A 22,168-nucleotide genomic window follows, 5' to 3' on the forward strand; every position below is an offset into this window, starting at 1 on the left:
TTACTCGTGCTTAATTCTAGTTCCTACCACGCGTAGCGTTACAATCTGTTGAGACTTCGCCGGTAACGTTGCATGCGACACTAAAATGGCAAGGGGGTCCTAGGACCCCCTAAACCGGCGACACAAAAATACATTGCTTGATAGGCCTATTCTATACCTCGTCTGTGCTGAGGGAAAAGGCTGTCGTTTTCTCCCCCGTCGGTTACGTCAAATGTGAAGTTAACTGAGCAGACAGCCAAAAGCGCCTTGTGCTCTCTACTGGCATCTACACGAACCTATACTTTTAGCAACAGCCTATAGATGGCGGATGTATCGACATATGATTGAGTAGTAAGCATCCCCACCCAGGATATTCAATATATCTTATGGGACTGTCCTAAACATGACACGAATAGACCCAATATGCTACTCCAGTTAAGGAAACGCAATCTGAAGCCTCCGTATGATAGTAACGAATTCCTATCAAGACCAAATATAAGAGCTCTTATTATAATTAATGACTTTTTCAACAAATGTAACATTAAGTTGTAAACGCGCATAAATTTAAGTTATTCTGAAACAACATATAGAATAAGATAATCAAAGACTGATTCTAAGATACTGTGATGTAAATGCCATTAGGGTATATGAGATCACAGACGAGGTATAGAACAACAACATTATTTGTGGCAGACATGCTTTCATGATGTAACGGGCTTTGAAGAAATATCATTTTTAACCATAATGTCTTGATCCCGGAAATGGATTTTCTGAGAGAAATCCGCGTAAAAGGGTACGTTTATGTTGGAGCTGCGATAATAGCGAAGAATGAGAAATATTTCTTTCTCGACGCTTTTATCGTTGGTTATCTATATAGTCATCTCGCTCTTATCGTCGCTCTGATCGTTTATCGCAGCTCCAACATAAACGTACCCTAAGTCCTGCCCTCTATGTCAAAGCTCACTCTAAACAAGTCACACGTATACAGGTACACACACACCTTTCAGCATTTCAACACATTTCAGAGTAGTTGCTGAGTTGAACGCTGTTCATGAGCAGATGCCACCACATTCAGTCCTCAAATTATGGGTCGGTAACACAGTTTGGGTGGCGACACGAACATCCGTAAGGCGATAGGTCTATCTTATACCTCGTCTGTGGTGACACAAACTCAAAACATTATGTAGATTTATCTCATATCTCCTCTGCGGTTTAATTCGAGATTAATTGGTACACAAATACACCGCAGTCTGCTGTGGGAATTAATAAATATCAAATTTGATGTTAGTCAAGCACACTTACACTCAATACTCCCGAATATAATTACATGCCTTGACAAGTTACATTCAACATTCAATCTTACCCTACAGCTATCTACCTAAGAGCACTGTGTCCACTGTAACATAATACCATAAAACTCCCTGTGGGCAACCTTGCCGAGCTGGCGAGGATTACAACTAGTTTGCGACATATAAAAGCAGCACACCTTTTGCTCAAACTTCTGCCGCGTGAAATCGACGAGAAACAGTATCCACCAAACCACAAATACAATTTACAAACGAAAACCAACGAAAAAACTGGCAAATTCACATGCACCTATCAATCCCGAATTAATCTCATCAACACCGCGGTGCGTTTATTCGATGGGACCGTAAAAATTCCAAGGCCAATGTTTCAAAGTGCCCGTGGATCACGAGCCTTGCCCTTCCAAATCCCTGTGACGGCGTCGAGCAAACACGTTACAGATAAGGAGACCAGCGTGCCAACTTATTGAAAACAATCAAGGAGACAGCCGACGCTGCTCACCGGGTATATCAGCTGGCGCTATATGCCTCGGAGGCGGCATGCGCGGGCGCGAGTTCACTTTCAACATGTGTCGAGACAAGGACGCGCGACTAGAGAGCAGGCACTAATGATTCAGTCGTTGTTGAGCGCGCGAGGGTGATAGTGCCGTGGTCTTCTTTCTCCACCTACCATTCTTCGCCTGCATGGTACTGCAAAATAATTCCATCTGGCTTCTACCAACGTGCAATTCGATCGCGTTCACTCGCTAAACTCACGTGCTGAACAGCGAAAGATCGCGATATCTAATCACGACAAACAAGGCTCTTAACAAGTGCGATGAAAACAAGAAACAAAAGAAGTTTGCAGTTCAAACGGCACACCTGTTACTTAGCATCGGTCGTTATTAATTGGTAGCATCCGTTAAACAATCGTTCGATGGGGGCATAAATTCCTGCGAGTGTGTGGACAGTATTTTTACTGCGAATGATTGCCACCCCCCACTCTTCCCCCTCTGTCTTCTGCTTTAGCAACAGTTTATACGTAGTAGTGGTGTGAAACGGTCGCGCTACACGTGCTCTCAGGCTGCGTGTCGCTCGCGGAGGGATAGAAAAAGTTGCCGCGATCGAGACTGACCGATAGGAGTGTTTCTTCGTATCTCGCTCGACTAATGATGCACTTCACTTCGTTTCATTGTCTTCGGTCCGCGCGCGATCGTGAAAGGAGATGTGTTGTTCTTTTAAATTTCGAGATAACCGGACGTTAATCGTCCGTTTACGACGATAACTCAATTGTGCTGAGTTACTGTGCTTCTGTCGGTGTTCATCTTCAAAGTACCAGTGCAGTTCACGATCATCTCAGATGACTCGTCTGTACGTACGTTCGCGTCGATTCTGTTTTCGCTTCGCGACGTCGAGGCTGTTTCGATTGGCTCCCGATCGTTCCCTTATCGACGTCGCAACGCCGATTATTTTTCTCGAAAATCGCTGTACAAGTCGAAACTCTAATCTGTGTTTGGCGAGGAGGGCTTATTTGCGATAAGTGATTTGAAAACAAAGGCCCCAGTGACGCTGCTTGGTCTACGGGTCGACGTTTTCTCGGTGATAAAAGAATTTAGCTCTGAACTCTCTCACTCGTGTTTGTCGTAATTGAATATTCCGTGTAGATATGTGGTTTGATAAGGGACAGATAAGAACGCGGGTGATTCTGAAATAAAAATATATTTGACCCATGGGCACGCTGAGAATGCAATTTTTAGTTTATATAATACTAGCTTTACTATCCCGCTTCGCTCGGAATTTAGATTCTGATTTTATAAAAAAAAAAATTTTAAACAGTAATTTATCTTAATTGGCCAGGCATAAAGAGCTGGGGCGCATTTCGTGACCCCAGAGTTTACCGTTCGAAAGTTTTTAGGCGATGCACACAAACATATAAACTTTCTGTTTTGTACATTAAAAGGAATAAGTAGTCAGTGCAAAACTAATTGGCTGCCCAGGGTAGCAGGGGTACGCCCACCAGACCACTCAACTCCCCCCCCCCCTCCACCGCGTCGGTTAGTTGACTTCACTCTGTGATTCATATCTATTATCTGTCTCAATCGATATCAACAAATACTCTGAAAAGGACTAACGTCCATCTCCAAAATTCTCGCTCGCCCAATTCGTCGCGGTTTGTCGCCGGAATTGTATCGCTTACGATTTCCCTCGGTGAGTCAGTTCAGTTAACAAAGTTCTATCGCTTACATTCCAACGTGCACAGTTATAAACCACGATGAAGGGAATGCAGTGATCCCCCAATATACGCCCACAATTTCGCACTTACCACGTCGTCTACATCCGCGATAGGCATTTGTACACTGTGTACGATCTGTACGCGTTATAATGCATGTAGTAGATGCACGTTTTCATAATTAATTCTGAACGCGTACACTGTCGTTCAAAAGTATCAAGACACCTGCTCTGCGTAGGATAATTGTGAGAAACGTTGGGAATTTATCATAGAAGTCTAAGAAACATTACTTTATTTGTTATTCTAAATTAAAAGCAGTGAACAGTGAAGGATTTAAGGAAAGAGGCCCAGGTGGCAAACGTTCTGGGACACCCTGTATACATAACAGAATTACAAATAAATTTCCGCGCGTGTGGTGTGAAAATTATTGGAAACAGAAGAAATATAGATATTGAGATAAAATCGTAATTTTTTTGGTGAAGGGCCACTCAGAGACCGCCCGCAAAATTCGCCACTGGCAGTGTAAAGTATTCAGTCCGTTGGCACCAAATATCACGTTCCGTGCAAATACATACAACAGGTGTCCTAATACTTATGAACGACAGTGTACATGCACACAAAACTTCACCTCTATAGTCGTCTCTATTAATCAACTGAAAAGTTACTTCGTTAACTAAAATGCGACTGCACTTCTACATACGTCGAGTCTCTGCCTCGACTTACGTCGGTTACTGAGGAGCCTGGAACGTGTAAGTTCGGTGCACCGCAGTACGCAGATATGAAAGTTGGGTCAAAGACGCGACAGTATACATATACCACGCCAGTAGCGCGACATAGTGACATACCTCACGCGTACAAACGCGTGGACGTCCCAGGCGACCTCTGTTTTCGCGTTTATGGTGTTGCTCACCCAGCATGACCTTTGCATGCAGCCCGCGTCGGTGCGTCTCGACGAACTGCAGCAGCGTATAAAACTGCTTAACCAAGGGCGATCTACAAGGTGGCGAAGCACGCAATGCGTCTCACTCAGTCGGTCGTGAAAAACTCCGTGGTATGTGGTGCTTAATGGATTACGAAGAAGAGAAAGTTTTCGATCGACATATTTCCTAAATACCAGGGCGAGGTTCGTTCGCTATCGGTCTATGTAACCGTTCGAAAACACGATCATCGTATCTGTGCAAACGATTACCATTTCTTAATCTGAAAGATAACGTCAACCCCCTTGGATGTTGGTCGATGCGACGGGTTCCCAGGTCACATGTCAGAACAAAAAGGTCTCTGTTTCGTACGTCGCTCCCTGATCTCGCGACACGCCGAGCTTCCCGAATTGTGTGCCAGCAGTGCACTAGGGAGCCAATAATAGAGACGAGAGAGACACCTATAATTCCCACGAGAGTTCTTCGGGCTCCTCAAAGTTTGGCACGTTGAAGTTTGGTGCAAACCGCTGCTCGACTGTCGCGAACGACTTCACCGAAGCTCTAGCAATTCTTTCGGATAACCAGTCCCCCTTTCAGCTTGGAACCTTACCGTTCACGTTACTTTCGTCCGGTTGATTTCTACGCGTGGCACGACGCGGCGGTGTTTCATTGAGCATTCAGATTTTGCGCGACACCTACGGTCATCGGATTTGCAATGCAAATGGAATGAGGAGGATAGTACACCTCTCACATCGGGAATAATATTAGCATCGCCTGATTGTTTGCCAGGTCTCGTGTGCCACGAGAGCAGTGCGTCGATATGCAGTGCGCGTTGATACCGATCGAGCAAGTTGCTATTGCAGCGGAATATTGCGCGAGTGAAATACAGGATAAATAAGGAGTTTTGCTAAGTCAGGGCTGCACAGGGTGCTGTTTTCAGCGCCTAGCGGCGAGCAACCGGCCGTGTGTCGAGCTGTCCCGTTGGTAAGAGTAGAATCAGTGAGGAGAACTACAGTAGCGTAGGTGCGTGTTCGTAGCCACGTGTTTCGCAGCGGCTTTTTGTCGTTTTCGTAAAGAACGCGAGTGGCTGATTTCAAGTCGTTTGAATTCGAACCTACTACTGCAGTTCTCCTTACTGATTCTAACCTTTGCAACGGGACAGCTCGACACATGGCTGGTTGCTAGCCTCTAGGCGCTGAAAACAGCTAACAAGGGAAGATCCCGAACCCGAAAATTCAAAAAATTCTGAAACTTTGTGAACATGTAGGGGATTTCCTCCTGGTTACAACGCATTTTTTTTTGCTGCCCAAATTCACTCGAAGGGGGTAAAATTAGCCCCTGAAAATTCGGCTATTTTTCGATTTGGTGTCATAACTCGGGAACTGTAAGCGATAGAAAAAAAGTTTCAAGACAAAAGTTACTTCTTTTAATTAGATCTACCATTTGGTAAAAAAAAATATTTTACAGTTCACGAGTTATAACACAATATCGGAAAATAACCGGATTTTCAGGGGTCAATTACACCCCCTTAGAGTGAATTTGGGCAGCAAACAAAAATTCCGTTGTAATCAGGAGGAAATTCCCTACATATTCACAAAGTTTCAGAATTTTTTGAATTTCCGGGTTCGGGATGTTCCCTTGTAATTGCTGTTTGCCTCGAGCAGACCTTCGGTCCGCGAATGACCGGCCACATGGTATATCGGTTAAGAAACGCGGCACCAAGCTCTCTCTGCTCGATGCCTTTTTCTCTCTCCCTCGTGTGCCGGTTATCGGAACTCTTACATGCGTTTCCTTGTGTTTAGTGCTGACGAACCCGACGGCCGTTCGGGAGCGACAGTGAAAGCACCGTGCTGGTTGCTCGAATGTAAGGGGCTGAAGAAAATAGTGGGAAATGGGCACGAAAGTATTAATCGAGATGCAACAGCAGCTGAGGCATACGATGTCTAGCTCGGAGAACCCGCCGACCAGTACAAAACAGTTGGACGACCCGATGGACGTCGATAACTCGATATTTCTAGTCTTCGAGGATATTTCATACAGCGCCCGTCCGTGGATCCTCTCCAGAGGTGAGATTTAATAAAAATAACTAAATACCCCGCTCCCTCTACATGAACGTGTTCCATTGAAGTTTACTGATGTCGATAATGCAGATCTCTTCTCGTTATTGAAAGAGAAACTTTCTATACGACGCTGAATTATGATAATCGAAGATGGCGATTCTTTGTTTTCAGAACTCGTTGACCGAGTTCCCTTATCGTTGCAAGTCACTTTGTTTGAAAGTTGCTCCGCGCTGGCCGAGGAACGGATCAAACAGTATCGCGACTTATAAACCTTTGATGAATGAACGTTTACAGTAACGCCGAATGAAGCGAATAGTTTATTTCGATAATGAATTGTGAGAATAGTTTCACGCGATACAATCTGACATTGATACAAGTGGAGCATCGATCCCGATAAGTTTATCTACAAACGTAATTGTCATGTAAGGCTAGTTCGGAATCGACTCGAATACACAGTGGGTAGGTTGTCAGCGACTGAAGTGCAGGCGTCGGATTTGCCCAAGCATTGAACTTGCCAATAAGATATATCCTCAACCAATTATCTATCGTTGCACGCCCCCTAACGCGTATCGCGTTAACTACTCGATACTCGCAACAAACTGTAGTTACATTCCAAATTGGGCGATAAATTTCGGTTCGTTGATTATCTTACAGATGTCGTATCGTTACCTCGTTCGTTCGGAATTGGACGTGAAAATTCCTGTTCAGTTTCCTCATCATTAGGGTTGCTTCAATGCTGTCGCAAGAATGCTTGGAAAATGTAAGCAACGGTAGTTACATAGTCAAATGCATAGTCGGTGCGATTCAATGTTGAATAGTTAAATACGATTAAGATTCTATGATAGTCCAGTGGCGTTTATTTCCAAACTACTTGTGATTAATTAATCGTTGAAGAATCGCACGATAACGGTCCAGGATTCTCGAGTTTGAATGCTGGGGGATTCAGTTCGGTGGGTATAAATAGACCGTGCGCACAATCGCGCCTGTTCGCCGTGCATATGTCTGCGTCGTCGCGAGTATTGTCTGATACTCTTATGAGTTTATTAACCCTGAACCACGCACGGGAACAAACATGGTTAGTAACCCCTTTAAAAATATAATGGATCGCTGTGCGCCGTCTGCGACAAATTGAATGAGACTCTTTATGACTTTGTTAACTCTTTAATTTTAAAGCAAACGAACAACAAAGTTCTTTGGTACGCTAGCAATCTTTTCAGAAGTGGCCATTCACGTTTCAATATTAAGTTAACATGCTACCTCTGCCTTTCTCCGGCAATCTACTTACGTGCTCGTCGCGTTACGTCATCGTATTGTAACGAGCGTGTTTTTCTTTCTGATTCCTCCGCTGGCATGGGCGCGTTTTCACGCCGAGGCCTTGAAAGCATGGAAAATAGTATACCGACTGTACTGTAGCGTTTTGCCATTTCTCTTTCGGCGAAATGTGAGGTTATTTTAATTGCGCTTTAATATTTTCACGATTCACGGCCGTATTTGCGAACAATCATGGAAGCAACGAATTGGATCGCACGATTGTATGGAATCGGGACGAGGTGAGCCGCGAGATCATGAATTACCACGGACCCTCATTAGCAGCTTCATAGTTAATAATTGGGTGGAGACGTTGCATCATTTTACGTGACAATTGTTCACTGCGTCCTTTGTTAAAACGTTTCGATTCTGTTTTCATGGGTAGGTATACTCGTTGCGCTGTTGAAATTCAGATGTCCCTAGGTTGTAACAGAGGAGAACCATTACCTTTATGAATATAGGAAGCAATAGTGAGATCTCCAATGCGTATGTAAAAGAACAAATGAAAAAGGGGTTGGAGCCTTTCGTGCTCGCTTCTGTGGGGATAGTAGTGACTAGATTCGAGATTTAACGAGCGATCTAGTATCGAACATTACTATTAAGTGGATAATAGATTTCTCAACCGCTTTTCTTAAAAATTTAATTATTGTTTAGAGCATATATGCCTACTTTTCGTCACTTCAATCAGGGGCGGATCTGTATATAGGCTAAGTAAGCTGCAAATTTTAGGGAGCGACATATGGGGGGAGGGATAAATTTCGGTAAGCGGGATATTTTGGGGAGCGACAAATTTTGGAAAGCGACAAATTTTGAGGAGCGACAAATTTTGGGAAGTGGCAAATTTTGGGGAGCGACAAATTTTGGGAAGTGGAAAATTTTGGGGAGCGACAAATTTTGGGAAGTGGCAAATTCTGGGGAGCAACAAATTTTGAGCGAAAGAAATTAGGAAACGTTTAAACACAGAGTTTCGAGATTGTCTCGACTCTTTTAAATTAAGATATTTGATGATATCTCAAGGAAAGAGCGACAGACACTTGTTAGCCTAGGGGCGCCAAATCTCCAAATCCGTCCCTGAGTTCAATGTGTGTTAATACTGTTAATTGGAACCTACCGTTCTTAATAAACTAGGAAAGGGGAACTAATTAGCACTTGAATTATTTCACGCTTGATTCTGTCTTCACTCGATTCGATTCCGAACAAATTGTAAATTTGAACAACCTCGAGCGCGGTTCGTTCCCATCACTACCATCGCTATTCATCGCTAAGCGTTAAGCCTGAAAGTACCGTTTAGATTTTAAAGGGTCAAAGTGCGATTTCCATCAGGCTTCTCTAATAAAATGGAATATCAGAATATATTATACGTTTGCAATCAGGCGGCGCAGAAACGGTGAGCTTTCACTCGATGCTCTAGCGCGAATAATTTATTTTCTTTCTTTGCAAGCGTTCGTTTATTAATTTAATCACGCATATTTCTCTAGAAAGTCCGTGTGAATGTTTGTTTTAGCGAAGACGGAGCTGCTGACAAAGCTGAGCGGCGAATTCAGAGCGGGCGAACTCACGGCGATCATGGGACTCTCGGGCGCCGGCAAGTCAACGCTAATGGACATTTTGGCTGGCTTCACGTTAGTAGATCACTAATGGCGATCAAAAGACTGTTGGAAACTCGTGTTTTCTTTAAATCTGCATGACTAATTTAACCCTCGGTTGTCACACTGGGTCAATTTCACCCTGCCAATTTTCAATCAGTTGTTATTTAAAAACTATTAGTTAAATTAAGTTGCAAAAAATCTGAGATAAAGTTTGAGCATTGTAGAATATATGCCCTTCGTTGAAACGTGACGTTTATAGTATCATCGTGCTTAAAAAAAATTTTGAACGAGTAAGTGTTCCGATAAAACTTTTTTTTGCTTAAAAAATCATAACTTTTTTAATTTTTAATATTTTTAGCTAAAAATTTATAGTAATACTGTTGAGATGTGCTGCTTTGATAAAAAAAGTCCTATATCGGAGCTTTCAAAAAAGGTATTTATTTTGCAAACTGAATGGTAGCATTTGGATGTAATTCTTTCTAATGGAACTATTTTATTTTCCTTACCATTCACAGTTCAAACTTTTCTGCGACCACTACTTTATGTTTATCCCTCCCCCTTTACGACACTCGTCTATCAAGCGCAAGAACTAAAATAAACAGACCTGATTGCAGAAAGTAGCCCGATCGAGTCAGTTTCCTTAATTCACTCGACCGATCGAGTTACTTAAATATTCCAATCACGATACTTGATGGTACACTCGGGAGAGAAGATTTCTGCTACGAGGCTACCTTCGAGTACTCAGAAATAAATTCAAGCGACAAAAATTCTCCTGTAATCGCGAAAGTATAATTGCTGACAAGTCCAACGCGCAGCGTCCGCCGCGTGCGGAATTCTTCCAATCGTATCTCTTAACCATGGTCGCCGAACGCCCATGGGCGTTCCCCGCGTGTACAAAAAGGTTTAATTTCCCGCCACTTCGGCCTTAGATATGTTAATCACGAGGCTGCATTGTATACTCAGGGGGAAAAAGTTGTGCTATCAAAATACCTTCGATTGCACGAAGATAAAGTGGAACCTTGAGGATTTCCTTGTAATCCCGGCAGTATCATTCGATGATACAGGCAGCGAATTTAATTGAATGTCACCTGCACTTTCCTAAAGGCTCAAGCAGCAGGTGTCCCCTGGAAATGATACCACTGATTGTGAGCTGTAATCCAGCTGCACGAGTACAAGTCTCGACGCGAATATTAACAACATCGCGCGATATTGTTACAAATAAGGTACTCCGTCCTGCGATCCACTCCTGCAAATATTTATACCGCATCGTTGCATTAGCAAGGCTCGCTCGATTATTACATTACGCTCCATTATTTCATTGTAGTAATTCGCCGGCTGGATAATCGCGGATTCAATCGTTCATTTAAAGTAATTCAGCGGAGGATGTCGCAGCTTCCGGCGAATGATAGAAGAGGATTAAAAACTGAGCTGTTTTATCCAAAATTATAAGACAAATGCGAGTTCTCCTTTTTCAAAAGTCGAGGGGAATTTATAATACAGGAATTAGGACCTTTTCGGAGGAAATATTGTAAAGTTTGATTCTTTTCATCCACGGCTTCGATGCACGATGAATGTCTTATTCATCGGATATAAAAAAGTAATTATTATTATTATTGAAAATTGAACGGGCATTGCCCAATGTAAAACAGAGTTACAACGACGTGATAGGATTTTCCTGACACAATAGTCTGAAGAGCTTCCAACTGAAAGAGGAACTACTACCGGAAAAGAAGTCGACATAGTCTGCATAGGAGCTGGCGTTGAACATTAAGCGATTCATTGGATCAAGTGACCCATAGTTAGATTTGAATTTGCGGTATGCGAAAGGTGGCCTTTTTCTGACACATCTGGTAGGAGCATATAGATCAACGAGTTCCAGTAGTGCAGAACAATTAATTTCACTCTTAATGAGGAGATTTCCCCAAGAGTAACTCTTCTTCTTTTTATCATACTTTGTCATTTTGTAGTACTCATCGAGCATTTCAGCGTACGTGGTTAGTAGTTTATGAGATAGCATATTTACTAGCTGAAATGCCCGGTGTCACCCGGGTTAATGCAAGTTTTAAATTAAAAGCGACAGCATTAAGCCGGGAATCCACCTGAAAGTTAAGCTATGCAATGCTATGTTTTAGCTTAGCTTTTGGTGGAAACGGTTATGTATTGAAGCTCATTTTTGTTAAAATGTAGCATGGCATAGCATAGCATCACGTAGCTTATTGTTAGCTTAGCTTCCCGTTTTTTTAGACGCCGAAACAGTTGATAGTGTTATTAAAGTTAGCAAGAAATGCAAAAAGAATAAGTCTACTTTTGTTTATATCGAGTAAGTCGATTGCGAGTTATAATTAGAAACGTACATTGCATAGCAGAGCGTAAAAGTGGGCGTGGTCAACGAAACCTATACAGTGACCAAATTTGAACGACATATATAGAAGGAGAAGATAGATTAAGAGTCAAAGCTGAGATGTAACGCCTCAAGTCTCGTGACCGTGAAAAACAGCACAGATTGCAGTTTACCTCGTAGAGATAGATGCGTCGCTGTTTTTTGACGGTGACTGTTCTCGACCGCACTGACCTACGCAACGTGACCCACTGATCGCCGAATTGCCATGCGTCAGGCGCATCTGACCCGATGCTTTAAATGTTAATAACTAATAAGGGAACACCGCGAACTCGGACTCACCGATTGGAACGCAACTTTGTGGGTTTTTAGAATGACTCAAAACAAGAACAACGTTGTCTTTTATTTGGGCCCTATCGCCCTTTAAGGGGGTGAAAACTAACCTCAAAGTCAAATTGGCACTTCCACCTTTTCGTGTATAACTCTCAAAGTACAACAGACAGAAAAAAATGTTTCAAACAAAAGTTTAATGGTGCAATAAGCGCTACAAACTTCCGTTAACAAAATTTTGAAAAGAGTTAAAAAAAATATATAACTGACGAAAAAAAAATCTTTTCAAAATTTTGTTAACGGAAGTTTGTAGCGCTTATTGCACCATTAAACTTTTGTTTGAAACATTTTTTTCTGTCTGTTGTACTTTGAGAGTTATACGCTAAAAAGTGGAAGTGCCAATTTGACTTTGAGGTTAGTTTTCACCCCCTTAAAGGGCGATAGGGCCCAAGTGAAAGGCACCGTTGTTCTTGTTTTGAGTCACCCTAAAAACCCACAAAGTTGCGTTCCAATCGGTGAGTCCGGGTTCGCGGTGTTTCCTTGTAAGAAGCGAAAGCCTCCACCTCGATTATGTTACTCTTGGTTTTCTCCTTATTTTGGCACGTAGAATCATCCGTTTCAGTTTTTACTACCTGTATCTGTTCAGTCGCTAGGCACTTTGCCCGTTTCCGTCCAATTTTCTACCCTTTAAGTCTCAGCTCCTACCTCCTCGAGAATATTGGACTTAGCGAGTTCTAGAAACTACTATTTAGTAAAGTCTCATTGGAAAATGAGAGTTACACTTGGGGCAAGCGCTTTTAGCATGTAACGCGTACTATGTACGTAGCTGTGTACATTAACTTTAAAGGAGGATGTACACTGCCGCTCAAAAGTTTCGAAGCAGTTAAATAAAATCGTGGAAAGTCGTGTTCTAGATATTTTATCACAATCAAACGCTTTTGTTTGGCAAAAGTAACAGAAATATTTATCCTCAAATTTTTGCCTCGTCAAATTAACCACCTTAGTTCTTAATAGCTTCCAAAAAAAATTTGGCCATTTTGTTTAGTAATTTCTTAAAATATTCTCTATCTAAATTTTTCCATTCTGCTTTAAGATACTCCCAGAGGTTTATTTAATTAAAAAATCGCACTGCTTCTAAAACATTTGGACGGTAATGTATATTGTTGGCATGGTAAAACTGACCCAGTCCACTTTATTCAAAAATGTGATTTTGATATCTAGTAAAAACTAAAACCACAGCTTTTTAAAACAAAGTGGATTTGGTGAGTTTCACCAAGAAGCCAACGATAATACAAAATGTCGAGTTTGTAGGAAATCAGCGGTTCATCGTGATCGAACATTGCTGACCCAAAACGACCCTCGCAATCTTCGCCTTAATGAAACGTACGGTCAGCATTAGCATATCAGCGGATGACGCCGAGAAAAATGCGACCCGCGATCCAGACGAAACGCATCTCGGTGGTACGCGCGCGCGCGCAATGATTTGCATTTCCGTTAAACACACGCATCGCGCGCACGATCACCATGAAAGCCCGCTATCGTTCGCTTGCGCAGTATGCAATTAATTATCGGCGATAAACCTGCGTGACCATAGGAGATCATTTTTGCTTCATCGAAGAACGATAAACGCTATTTGCGCCGCTTCGAGCTGCGACCGCGTAAACCAATATGTAATACCACGGGAAATTCAATTTTTAGATTGTTTTATCTGCTTGTGTGAAACCTCGAATTTTACAGTCAACAGAAAAAGGGGATGGTATGGGTAGATGAGCTTAGGTTTGGGTGGAAGGATTTCTATAGATGGGAGGAAATTTCAGAGAATTTGAAAAAGGAAGAGAAATTCAATTTTCAGATATTTTTATCTGCTTATGTTAAACCTGGAATTTTACAGTCAACAGAAAAAGGGGATGGCATGGGTAGATGAGCTTAGGTTTGAGTGGAAGAATTTCTATAGATGGGAGGAAATTTCAGAGAATTTGAAAAAAGAAGAGAAATTCAATTTTCAGATTTTTTTGCTTGCGTGAATCATCGAATTTTACAATGAACGGAAAAAGGGGTGGGACAGGTAAATAAGTTTGGGTTTTGGGTGGAAGGATTTCTATAGATGGGAGGAAATTTCAGAGAAATTGAAAAAAGAGAAGAAATTCAATTTTTTAATTTTTTAATTTTTTTATCTGCTTGCGTGGAACCTCGAATTTTACAGTCAACAGAAAAAAAGGATGGAATGGGTAGATGAGTTTGGGTTTGGGTGGAAGAATTTCTGTAGATTTTACTCTAATAACGGTTTGATTAGTGCGATAGGAAGCCCAAATGCCCTGTAAATCGTTCCCCTGCTTCTTACCAGGGCTCTTAACTCCCAACGAGCAACCAAAGCGGGCGAATAAGGTCTACGCTCGGTTAATGATCGATTGTGCTGTGACCAGTAGACAGAGCGCGTGCATTAATGAAAATCGAATGTGGCTGTAACTGTTTTCAGAACGACAGACGTTACTGGGAACATAATAGTGAACTCGAGGACCAGGAATCTCGCTGAATTCAGAAAAATGTCCGCATACATCATGCAAAACGACAATTTGCAACCGCTCTTGACGGTGCAGGAGGCAATGAATGTCGCTGCTGACCTTAAGCTTACCGTCAGTCATCAGCTGAAGAAGCAGAAGGTGCAAGTCGTTCCCTTATGCTGCGTAAAATAATTGTATAATATCTTTTAATGTATAATATCTCTAACACGAGTGTATTGCTTTCAGATCGATCAGATTCTGGTCACAATGAACCTGGACACGAGTCGTCACACGCGTACAGGGCAGCTCAGCGGTGGAGAAAGAAAAAGACTGGCCATCGCGCTGGAATTGATCAACAGTCCGCCTGTCCTCTTTCTCGACGAGCCCACGAGGTGAAAAGCTCCCTGGAAATCTTCTCTGAAAGCTCCCTGAAAAACTCTCCAGAACTCTCTAAATCAGTGATTCCCAAACTGTGGGTCGCGAAGTGTTTTCTGAAGGTCGTCACGATTACTTTTGGTTTACGACTTTTAGCACTTATTTATTTTAATATAGTTACGTTGCTATTTTCTATTAATGTTCTAACACTGATTTCTCATAAATGAAAGGAAGGAAATATTTACCTTACTTTATATGGGAGGGGGGTCGCAGGTTTCTCGAATATTATAAAAGGGGATCGCGACTCAAAAAAGGTTGGGAAACACTGCTCTAAATTTATGCGTTCATTCTTAAGCGCTTGATGATGCAAGTACACCAGTTTATGGGAGTTTAAAGAGGGGGTAGGGGACGAAGAAACCCGCGATATAGTGATGGGATCTAAAACTCTCCGAAGCGTTTCGAATCTATATATATATGTCAAAGACTTCGAAGCACTTCGAACATGATTCGAAGCTTAAAACTCTTGATAAGTCTTGAAAGTCTTGATAGGTCTTGAAAGTCTTGAAAGTTTTGAAAATGAACATTTGGTTGCCAAAAACTAGCCAGGTTGATCGGCCAGAGGGTCTCTTCAAGGTCTCGCAGTTTATGTCTGTATTATCCGGCGAAGCAGCCGTGGATGTACATACGGGTCTGAAACTTACCAAGGCTTTGAACAAGAGTTTCAAGACTTTCAAGGTTTCAAGGTTTCAAGACTTTCAAAGTTTCAAGGTTTCAAGACTTTCAAGACCTATCAAGACTCAAGACTTTAACGAGTTTTAAGCTTCGAATCATGTTCCAAGTGCTTCGAAGTAGTCACCTGATATTCAAGACAGATTCAAAGCGCTTCCAATCCCATCACTACCCCGATACTAGATCCCTCGTCACACCTCCTATTTACTGCATTCCACTTAAGAGTAGACTCGTTCCGCACAGGGATATTCTGATGATTGGTAGGAAAAAGGCAGGGAAAGCGCTACGACCAATCGCGTGTGTCAGATCGGTCGCAAATCGGTAAGGGCGTAGGTCTACTCTCAGATGGAATGGTACAGTACTTGCTAATTCTCTTCTTGAGAATTCTGACCCAGAATCCGCTTCTTAAGCAATTCAGCTGCACTCATTCTTGGAGTGGTCTCCTCTCTCTTATTCTCACGCTGATTACGTTTTATCAGGCTCGTCTTAACAAATTTGAGCGCCCTGGGCTAAAAAGATTTGGCGCCCTAATTCTTTACGTACCAACTCTACACACCGTACAGACTACAGCTTTTTCCCAATCGGTGCAAGGTACATCGTATGGACTTAACGGTTGTCGTGTCCCTCTTCTCATAAAAAATTGAAAAAAAAAGCATTTCAACATACATGATTCTTAAGCGCACTTAGATCACCGGCGCCCCTGGACTATAGCCCATTTAGTCCACTGGTTAATGAAGCCCTGCGTTTTATCATGTGTCACAGTGGACTGGACAGCGTCACCTCCAAATACTGCATCACGTTGCTGAAGCAGCTGGCGAAGGCGGGAAAGACGGTGATTTGCTCGGTTCATCAACCAAGCGCGTCGCTTCTAAACATGATAGACCATCTCTACGTGATGGCGGCTGGGACTTGCGTGTACAACGGCAGCACGCAGAATTTGGTGCCTTATTTGAGCAGCCTCGGGCTCCAGTGCCCGACGCACTACAATCCCGCTGATTACCGTGAGTAAATGGAAGTAGGCGTGCTGCAACGACTCGCCCTTTCACCGACCGCGTTGATCGCTTCCCTCGCGAACTCGAATGCCGTAGACACTACTACAGAGATATTACTAACCAAAATTTGTATTATAGTGCATGGAAGGGATATAGCGAGGTCCTAAAAGCTGCGAGAGTCCCAAAGTTGACAGCTTTGAAGCTACTTCTAAATTTTATAATAATAAATACCTGCCCATAGAGCCCCGCAAAATTTACGATGAGCTTTCCGTGGACCGTGGGGCCTTTTAAAGTGCGGGGCCGGATTCCGCACTGGCTCTGAGTTCTGAAAAATGCCAAACCTCTTCCGAAACCTCAAAGCTCTAAACTTTGGGACTCCCGCAGCTTTTTACGATCTCGGGATATCACTTCTAGGTACTACATATACCCAAATGCGTCACATCCACATATGTAGAGCATTTTTCGTTTCACTGAAACTTCTTCTGTGTCTATCAAAGTTAATCTGAATCCTCAGAGTTAAGCCTCTCAACCCTACAGTTAAGTTTTTAAGCCGTCAGTTTCACACAGTCCAGGGTTAAACTGAGGGCTTAAGGAGCAAGGGGTGTTAACTGCACACCCATAATTATGAACATAATTTGAAAATTCCCGTGTCTAAATAGTTATGTCTATCGGTTGAGTAGGATAGTGGAGGTTCTGATATCGTTTGATTTAGTTAGAGGAGCAACTGAATGGATACAATTTTATCCTCCACAGTGCTGGAGATTTGTAACGGGGATTACGGGAAGCACGTGCCAGAATTAGTGGACGCCATCGAGAATGGGAAAAATAACGCTTGGAGGTCGACGAGCAACGTAACCAGCGCCAATCGCCAGGAGGAAGTGATCGCTTTAAATGTAACGGCGTCGTTCCAGGCGCTACGACAACGCTCCCCGATGGAAGATCCCGCGATGCATAAGCGTAAAGGATCCTCCAAGTACGCCGCTAACTTTTGGAAACAGATGGGCGTTCTTCTGAAAAGAAACGCGATCAGACTCTCTCGGGACAAGGTATAAGAAACGTTTCTGATTTTCCCGCAATTCACTGAACACCATTTGCTTGTACACATTCAGACAGGCATGCAGGGTTTTTGGTAACAAATAGTAGAAACTGAAACGGGTAATTCTACGTGCCAAAATAAGGAGGCAGTCAAGAGTAACGAAATCACGGCGGAGGCTTCGCTTCTTAGTTATTAATGTTTAAAGAGTCGGGTCAGTTACGCCTGAAGCATGGCAATTCAGTGCTTGTATTTTTAGGCGTTCCCGATCGGAATTTTTAAAGATTATTAACTAAAAATATCTTTAAATAATATAATTTGAATTTCGACCGTAAAAATTGTTCTAATTAGAAGAGATGATTTCGACGCACTGATTCGGTCGGTTAAATAATTAATTAAAAGCTATTTTGCAATTTTGAGAATTTTTATCAAATTCCAACGTTTTGGTCAGTGATTATGACGATTCTCAAAGAAAGTTAGATAAAAGGGAAAAAATACTGCGTATGCTTTTAAACAAGAATATTTTTCTTTAAACAATTATCACGTTCATTGCTGGGAACGTGCGAAAATATCTTTATTCTTGATTCTCGTCTGATTATGTTACGTGGAGTCTCCTATTTCATCTTCTGTTGCTGAACACCCTGTATAATGAATTATTATGTTTTTACCTTGATCCTATAATTGAGAAAGATGCTCTCTTTTTGTATTCTGAGGCAAATTCGCTTAAATGAGGTGAATATCTAATCAGTCGTAATAAAGGTGAATTTATCGTGTCGTCTGTTCCACGTGCGGTGTTTAAATATACATAGGCTATTTGTGAATACAAATAGACACGTCTTGTTAGTCGCGTACCGTTACATTCGATACGGAAATGTACAATAATATCGAAGTCAATTTCGTGCGAGGGGGATCGCGTATTACGAAGATGACGGTTGTTAGATAATTTACGGAGAAATATCTGAAAGAGCCTCTACAATTTTTCTCTTATCAAGTTTTAGAAGAGTTTAATAGCGCGCAGGTTTTTAACGAGTATGAGAATCGTAATTAGAATATTATTATTATCATTATTACGTCTCTATTACTCGTAAAAAAATAAATGATAGGTGAGTAATAGTAAAAGTAAATCTAGAGTAAAGGAATAAATATGTGACGATTCGAAGATTGCGAGTTATACTAGATAAATAGACTAGTGGCGACAGTCTTGAGAGGTGTTGCAAGGAAACTTAATACCTTGTTCGATCAAGAAAATATACCTATGTAATTAAATATTGACTTGTAATGCCGCTTAAGCTGTTGACCTTGCTGTGGACTTGATATCATAGTTCACTGTGTAGCTTCTAACAAATAAACAGGAGCTACAAAAGAAACTTCCCAACAAAGATATCAATTACATAATGTACAATAATCTGCAACAAACTGAACGAAGTAGAGACTGGCAGTAATCTTCCCATGTAAAATTCTCTACATCCGCTGTTCGTTGTCCACAGGTATTGACTTTTATAAGGCTCTCGATGCACTTCATAATCGCTCTGCTGGTCGGGACGCTCTATTTCAAAATAGGCCAAGATGCGGTGTACGTGCTGGACAACTTCAACCTTCTGTTCTTCAACATAATGTTTCTCATGTTCAGCGCGTTCAGCGCGATGGTAACGACATGTAAGAACGCCATTTCAATTCCCTTGCATTATCATATCATAAATGTGAAAACACGTTTTTACTTTGACAACACCATTGACCGTTATTATCGTTTCCAGTCCCCTCAGAGCTACCAATCATCACGCGCGAGTACTTCAATCGTTGGTACAAGTTACATTCTTTTTATCTCGCCAATAAATTGGCCGACATTCCCATTCAATTCATGGCCATTTCCCTGTATATTCTGATAGTGTATTACATGAGCGATCAACTTCTAGAACTTCGACGATTTTGTCTGTACACGCTGATGTGTTTCGCCGTCAGCATGGTCGCCCAAACGTTCGGCCTTTTAGTGGGAACGGGAATGAAGATACAGGTTCGTGCGGCACGCGATAGCTTCTTTAATTCCATATTATCAAGATAGTTATAGTGAATCTTGACTATCCTGTGTCCGTCTTCTTTCAGCACGGAATGATCTTTGGGCCGCTCACCATTCTTCCATTCCTGATATTCAGTGGATTCTTCGTTCAATTTAGACACGCCCATCCATACTTGCGCTGGCTCTTCCACTTGTCATTTCTAAAGTACGGCTTCGAAGGCGTCATGGTCGCCATTTATGGGTAAGAAACCTTCGAGCACCCTCGCCTTCAATTTATTCGACCTCGAACAATTTTCACTTGATAAATGCTCCTTTAACTTAAGTGCATCTATCGTGTAAATATTCGGGCACTCGTGGACGATACTTCTGATGCTTTACAGAAAATATCGCCATGAAAATTCGCGAGGATAGAGGGTGCAACTGCCTCGGTGTGAAAACGCGCCGGCGCGATTCAATGTATTAAACTCAGTGTTACTTCGTTGTACTGATCTGATAGTTGATACCCAAACTCTGTTTCTGTGTTTCAGTTACAACAGACCGAAGCTCTCCTGCTCGGACGTGTATTGCCACTTCGCCACACCGGAGAAGCTGTTAAGCGCCGTGGACATGGCGCGTGTCGATTACTGGTTCTGCCTGCTCGTGCTGGCCTTTCTCTATGTCATTCTAGAGATTTCAACGTTCACGTTACTTAAACTGAAGCTGGAGAAGCGCGTCTGAGATCAGCTGAACCGATCGCTATTGAGTGAGACCCGGGGGGGACGAGTTTCCTATAGTCGACTTGTGTTGTGTTCATCTCAAGTGCAAAGAGAACAATGTAAACGAATTACCACGAAAGACTGACCCTGCTTTTAATCGCGAAAACGGGAGAAAGATTGTCGCAAAGACTGTTCAGCAGAACGTTATCGGTTGCATTTATTGCACCCCGAAGTGGAGGGAACCACGACGGGATATTATTTACGACCGTCGCGTCGCGCCGAATCGCGTCACGCTAGATCGGACTCGTATTATTTAAGGCTCCCCCCAAACCAACGCGAATATTCGCGGCGGCAGCGAATATTATTAGTTCTTCGTACCTGGTGGCTTTTGGGCAACCGCAGCGGAAATGTTCAGCGTTGGTCTGAACCACCCCATAAGCCGCCACGTATAGTAAACTGCCGCGAGTCCATCGCGGCAAAATGTTCGCTACCGCCGCGAATATTCGCGTTGGTTTGGGGGAGCCTTTACGCGGAGAAAGAAATATTCTGTTATCTTCCAGATAACGGTATCGCGGATCCGATGATCTTCGCCTGATGCTGTGCTTCACTGTTTCTTTTATTTTGGTTAACGCATAGTGGTAGATTCCTTTCTGTCGTACTAATTCCGCTCGCAGATTACCAAGAGGGAGGTGATGTTCACCAGAATATGTAATTAACCATATCTTTTGTACATCACACGTTTATATTGTAATTTTAAAAATCTGCGGTATACGTGTGCGAATAAAGACATGAACGTATTACACAGCGCTGTGTGTCAGTCGAAGTAACCAGCGATTGTTTTCTTCATTCAGAGATTAATGATGAAGCGAGGAAGGAAGCATTAAACCGATTTATAAACATTCACCTATTTATACGTCTCTTTCATTAGAATCTATTATAATGCGCATATGTTAACAGTTGAACACCAAGAATGACTCTTCATTTACATTTACCCTTCGACGGATGTGGGCTGGGTCTATTTTGACCCCACGCTTTCAAGAATAATCTCGGCTAATGTTGGCTGACTTGAGTCTGCAATTATTTACATTAGAAATGCATTTTTCATCAGCTACCAGGGTTACATGACGAAAAAACTACAGACACATTTAGTTTTTTAAAACGATCTTTAGAGTTCGAAGTATACATAGGTCACTATAAAAAAAACAAATCGCGTTCCCAAGCACTAGCTTGGTGCGTATGAAATTATCATTTCGTTAAAGGAAGTTTGAGTAAAAATACTTTTTGTTTTTTTTGCTATTTTATTGTTTTGAGTCGCTCTGACATTTCTCGAGTCGCGGGGCAGCGTTGGCAATTGTTATTGTTTCCCCGCCAACTGAATTAGTAGTAGAAGAAAAAAGAAATATCAGAATCGATCTCTTTTTATAATACATCATTCAAACATCGTATTTTCCCGCCTTTTTTACGAGATCCATATCGATCGCATGGAGGGACCCAACAGTCCAATCCACGAAACTGGTAAAAGATAACAAAGAGCAAACCTGATATTTCCAGCATGATTTATTGCTGAATCATATTAACACGAATCTCGCGTATACATGTGTATCGACTTGAAGAATTAAAGATCTCCGCGTCAGATTCTGCTTAACGCTACCAAGAATGCAGAAACCAGGGCTTGAATAGGTTTCGAAAATAACTGTTTCAAACTGTTATATAAAGGTTCTGACTGAAAGAGTTATGAAGAACCTTTATTCGGAATAACCGTTATAAAAAACCTAAATATCAGACTATATAAGTA

At 42.1% G+C, this 22,168-nt stretch overlaps 1 protein-coding gene and 1 long non-coding RNA gene across 6 annotated transcripts in view; both read left to right on the forward strand.

Annotated features, from left to right (window-relative positions):
* Positions 1–21,278, forward strand: part of LOC143372344 (ATP-binding cassette sub-family G member 4) — a 44,980-nt gene extending 23,702 nt beyond the window's left edge. The window contains exons 1-11 of one of the 5 annotated variants that reach the window (XR_013086286.1): positions 6,301–6,475; positions 9,282–9,399; positions 14,511–14,694; positions 14,782–14,927; positions 16,402–16,640; positions 17,385–17,677; positions 19,152–19,320; positions 19,419–19,675; positions 19,765–19,919; positions 20,206–20,679; positions 20,896–21,278. Coding sequence is in view for 3 of the 5 variants with exons in the window: in XM_076818461.1 (XP_076674576.1) it covers positions 6,301–6,475; positions 9,282–9,399; positions 14,511–14,694; positions 14,782–14,927; positions 16,402–16,640; positions 17,385–17,677; positions 19,152–19,320; positions 19,419–19,675; positions 19,765–19,919; positions 20,206–20,395 (1,926 nt within the window). In the remaining 2 variants the exon portion in view is untranslated. Of the gene's footprint in view, positions 1–6,300; positions 6,476–9,259; positions 9,400–14,510; positions 14,695–14,781; positions 14,928–16,401; positions 16,641–17,384; positions 17,678–19,151; positions 19,321–19,418; positions 19,676–19,764; positions 19,920–20,205 lie in introns of those variants that run through there. The other 4 variants (XR_013086289.1, XM_076818461.1, XM_076818481.1 and 1 more) reach the window with 4 other exon arrangements.
* Positions 9,422–12,279, forward strand: LOC143372375 (uncharacterized). The gene is made up of 2 exons (XR_013086293.1): positions 9,422–10,589; positions 10,691–12,279. It is a non-coding gene; the product is annotated as an uncharacterized LOC143372375 (long non-coding RNA).
* Positions 21,279–22,168: the final 890 nt, after the last annotated feature.

This window comes from Andrena cerasifolii, chromosome 1 (assembly GCF_050908995.1).
Source record: "Andrena cerasifolii isolate SP2316 chromosome 1, iyAndCera1_principal, whole genome shotgun sequence".
Taxonomy (NCBI): domain Eukaryota; kingdom Metazoa; phylum Arthropoda; class Insecta; order Hymenoptera; family Andrenidae; genus Andrena; species Andrena cerasifolii.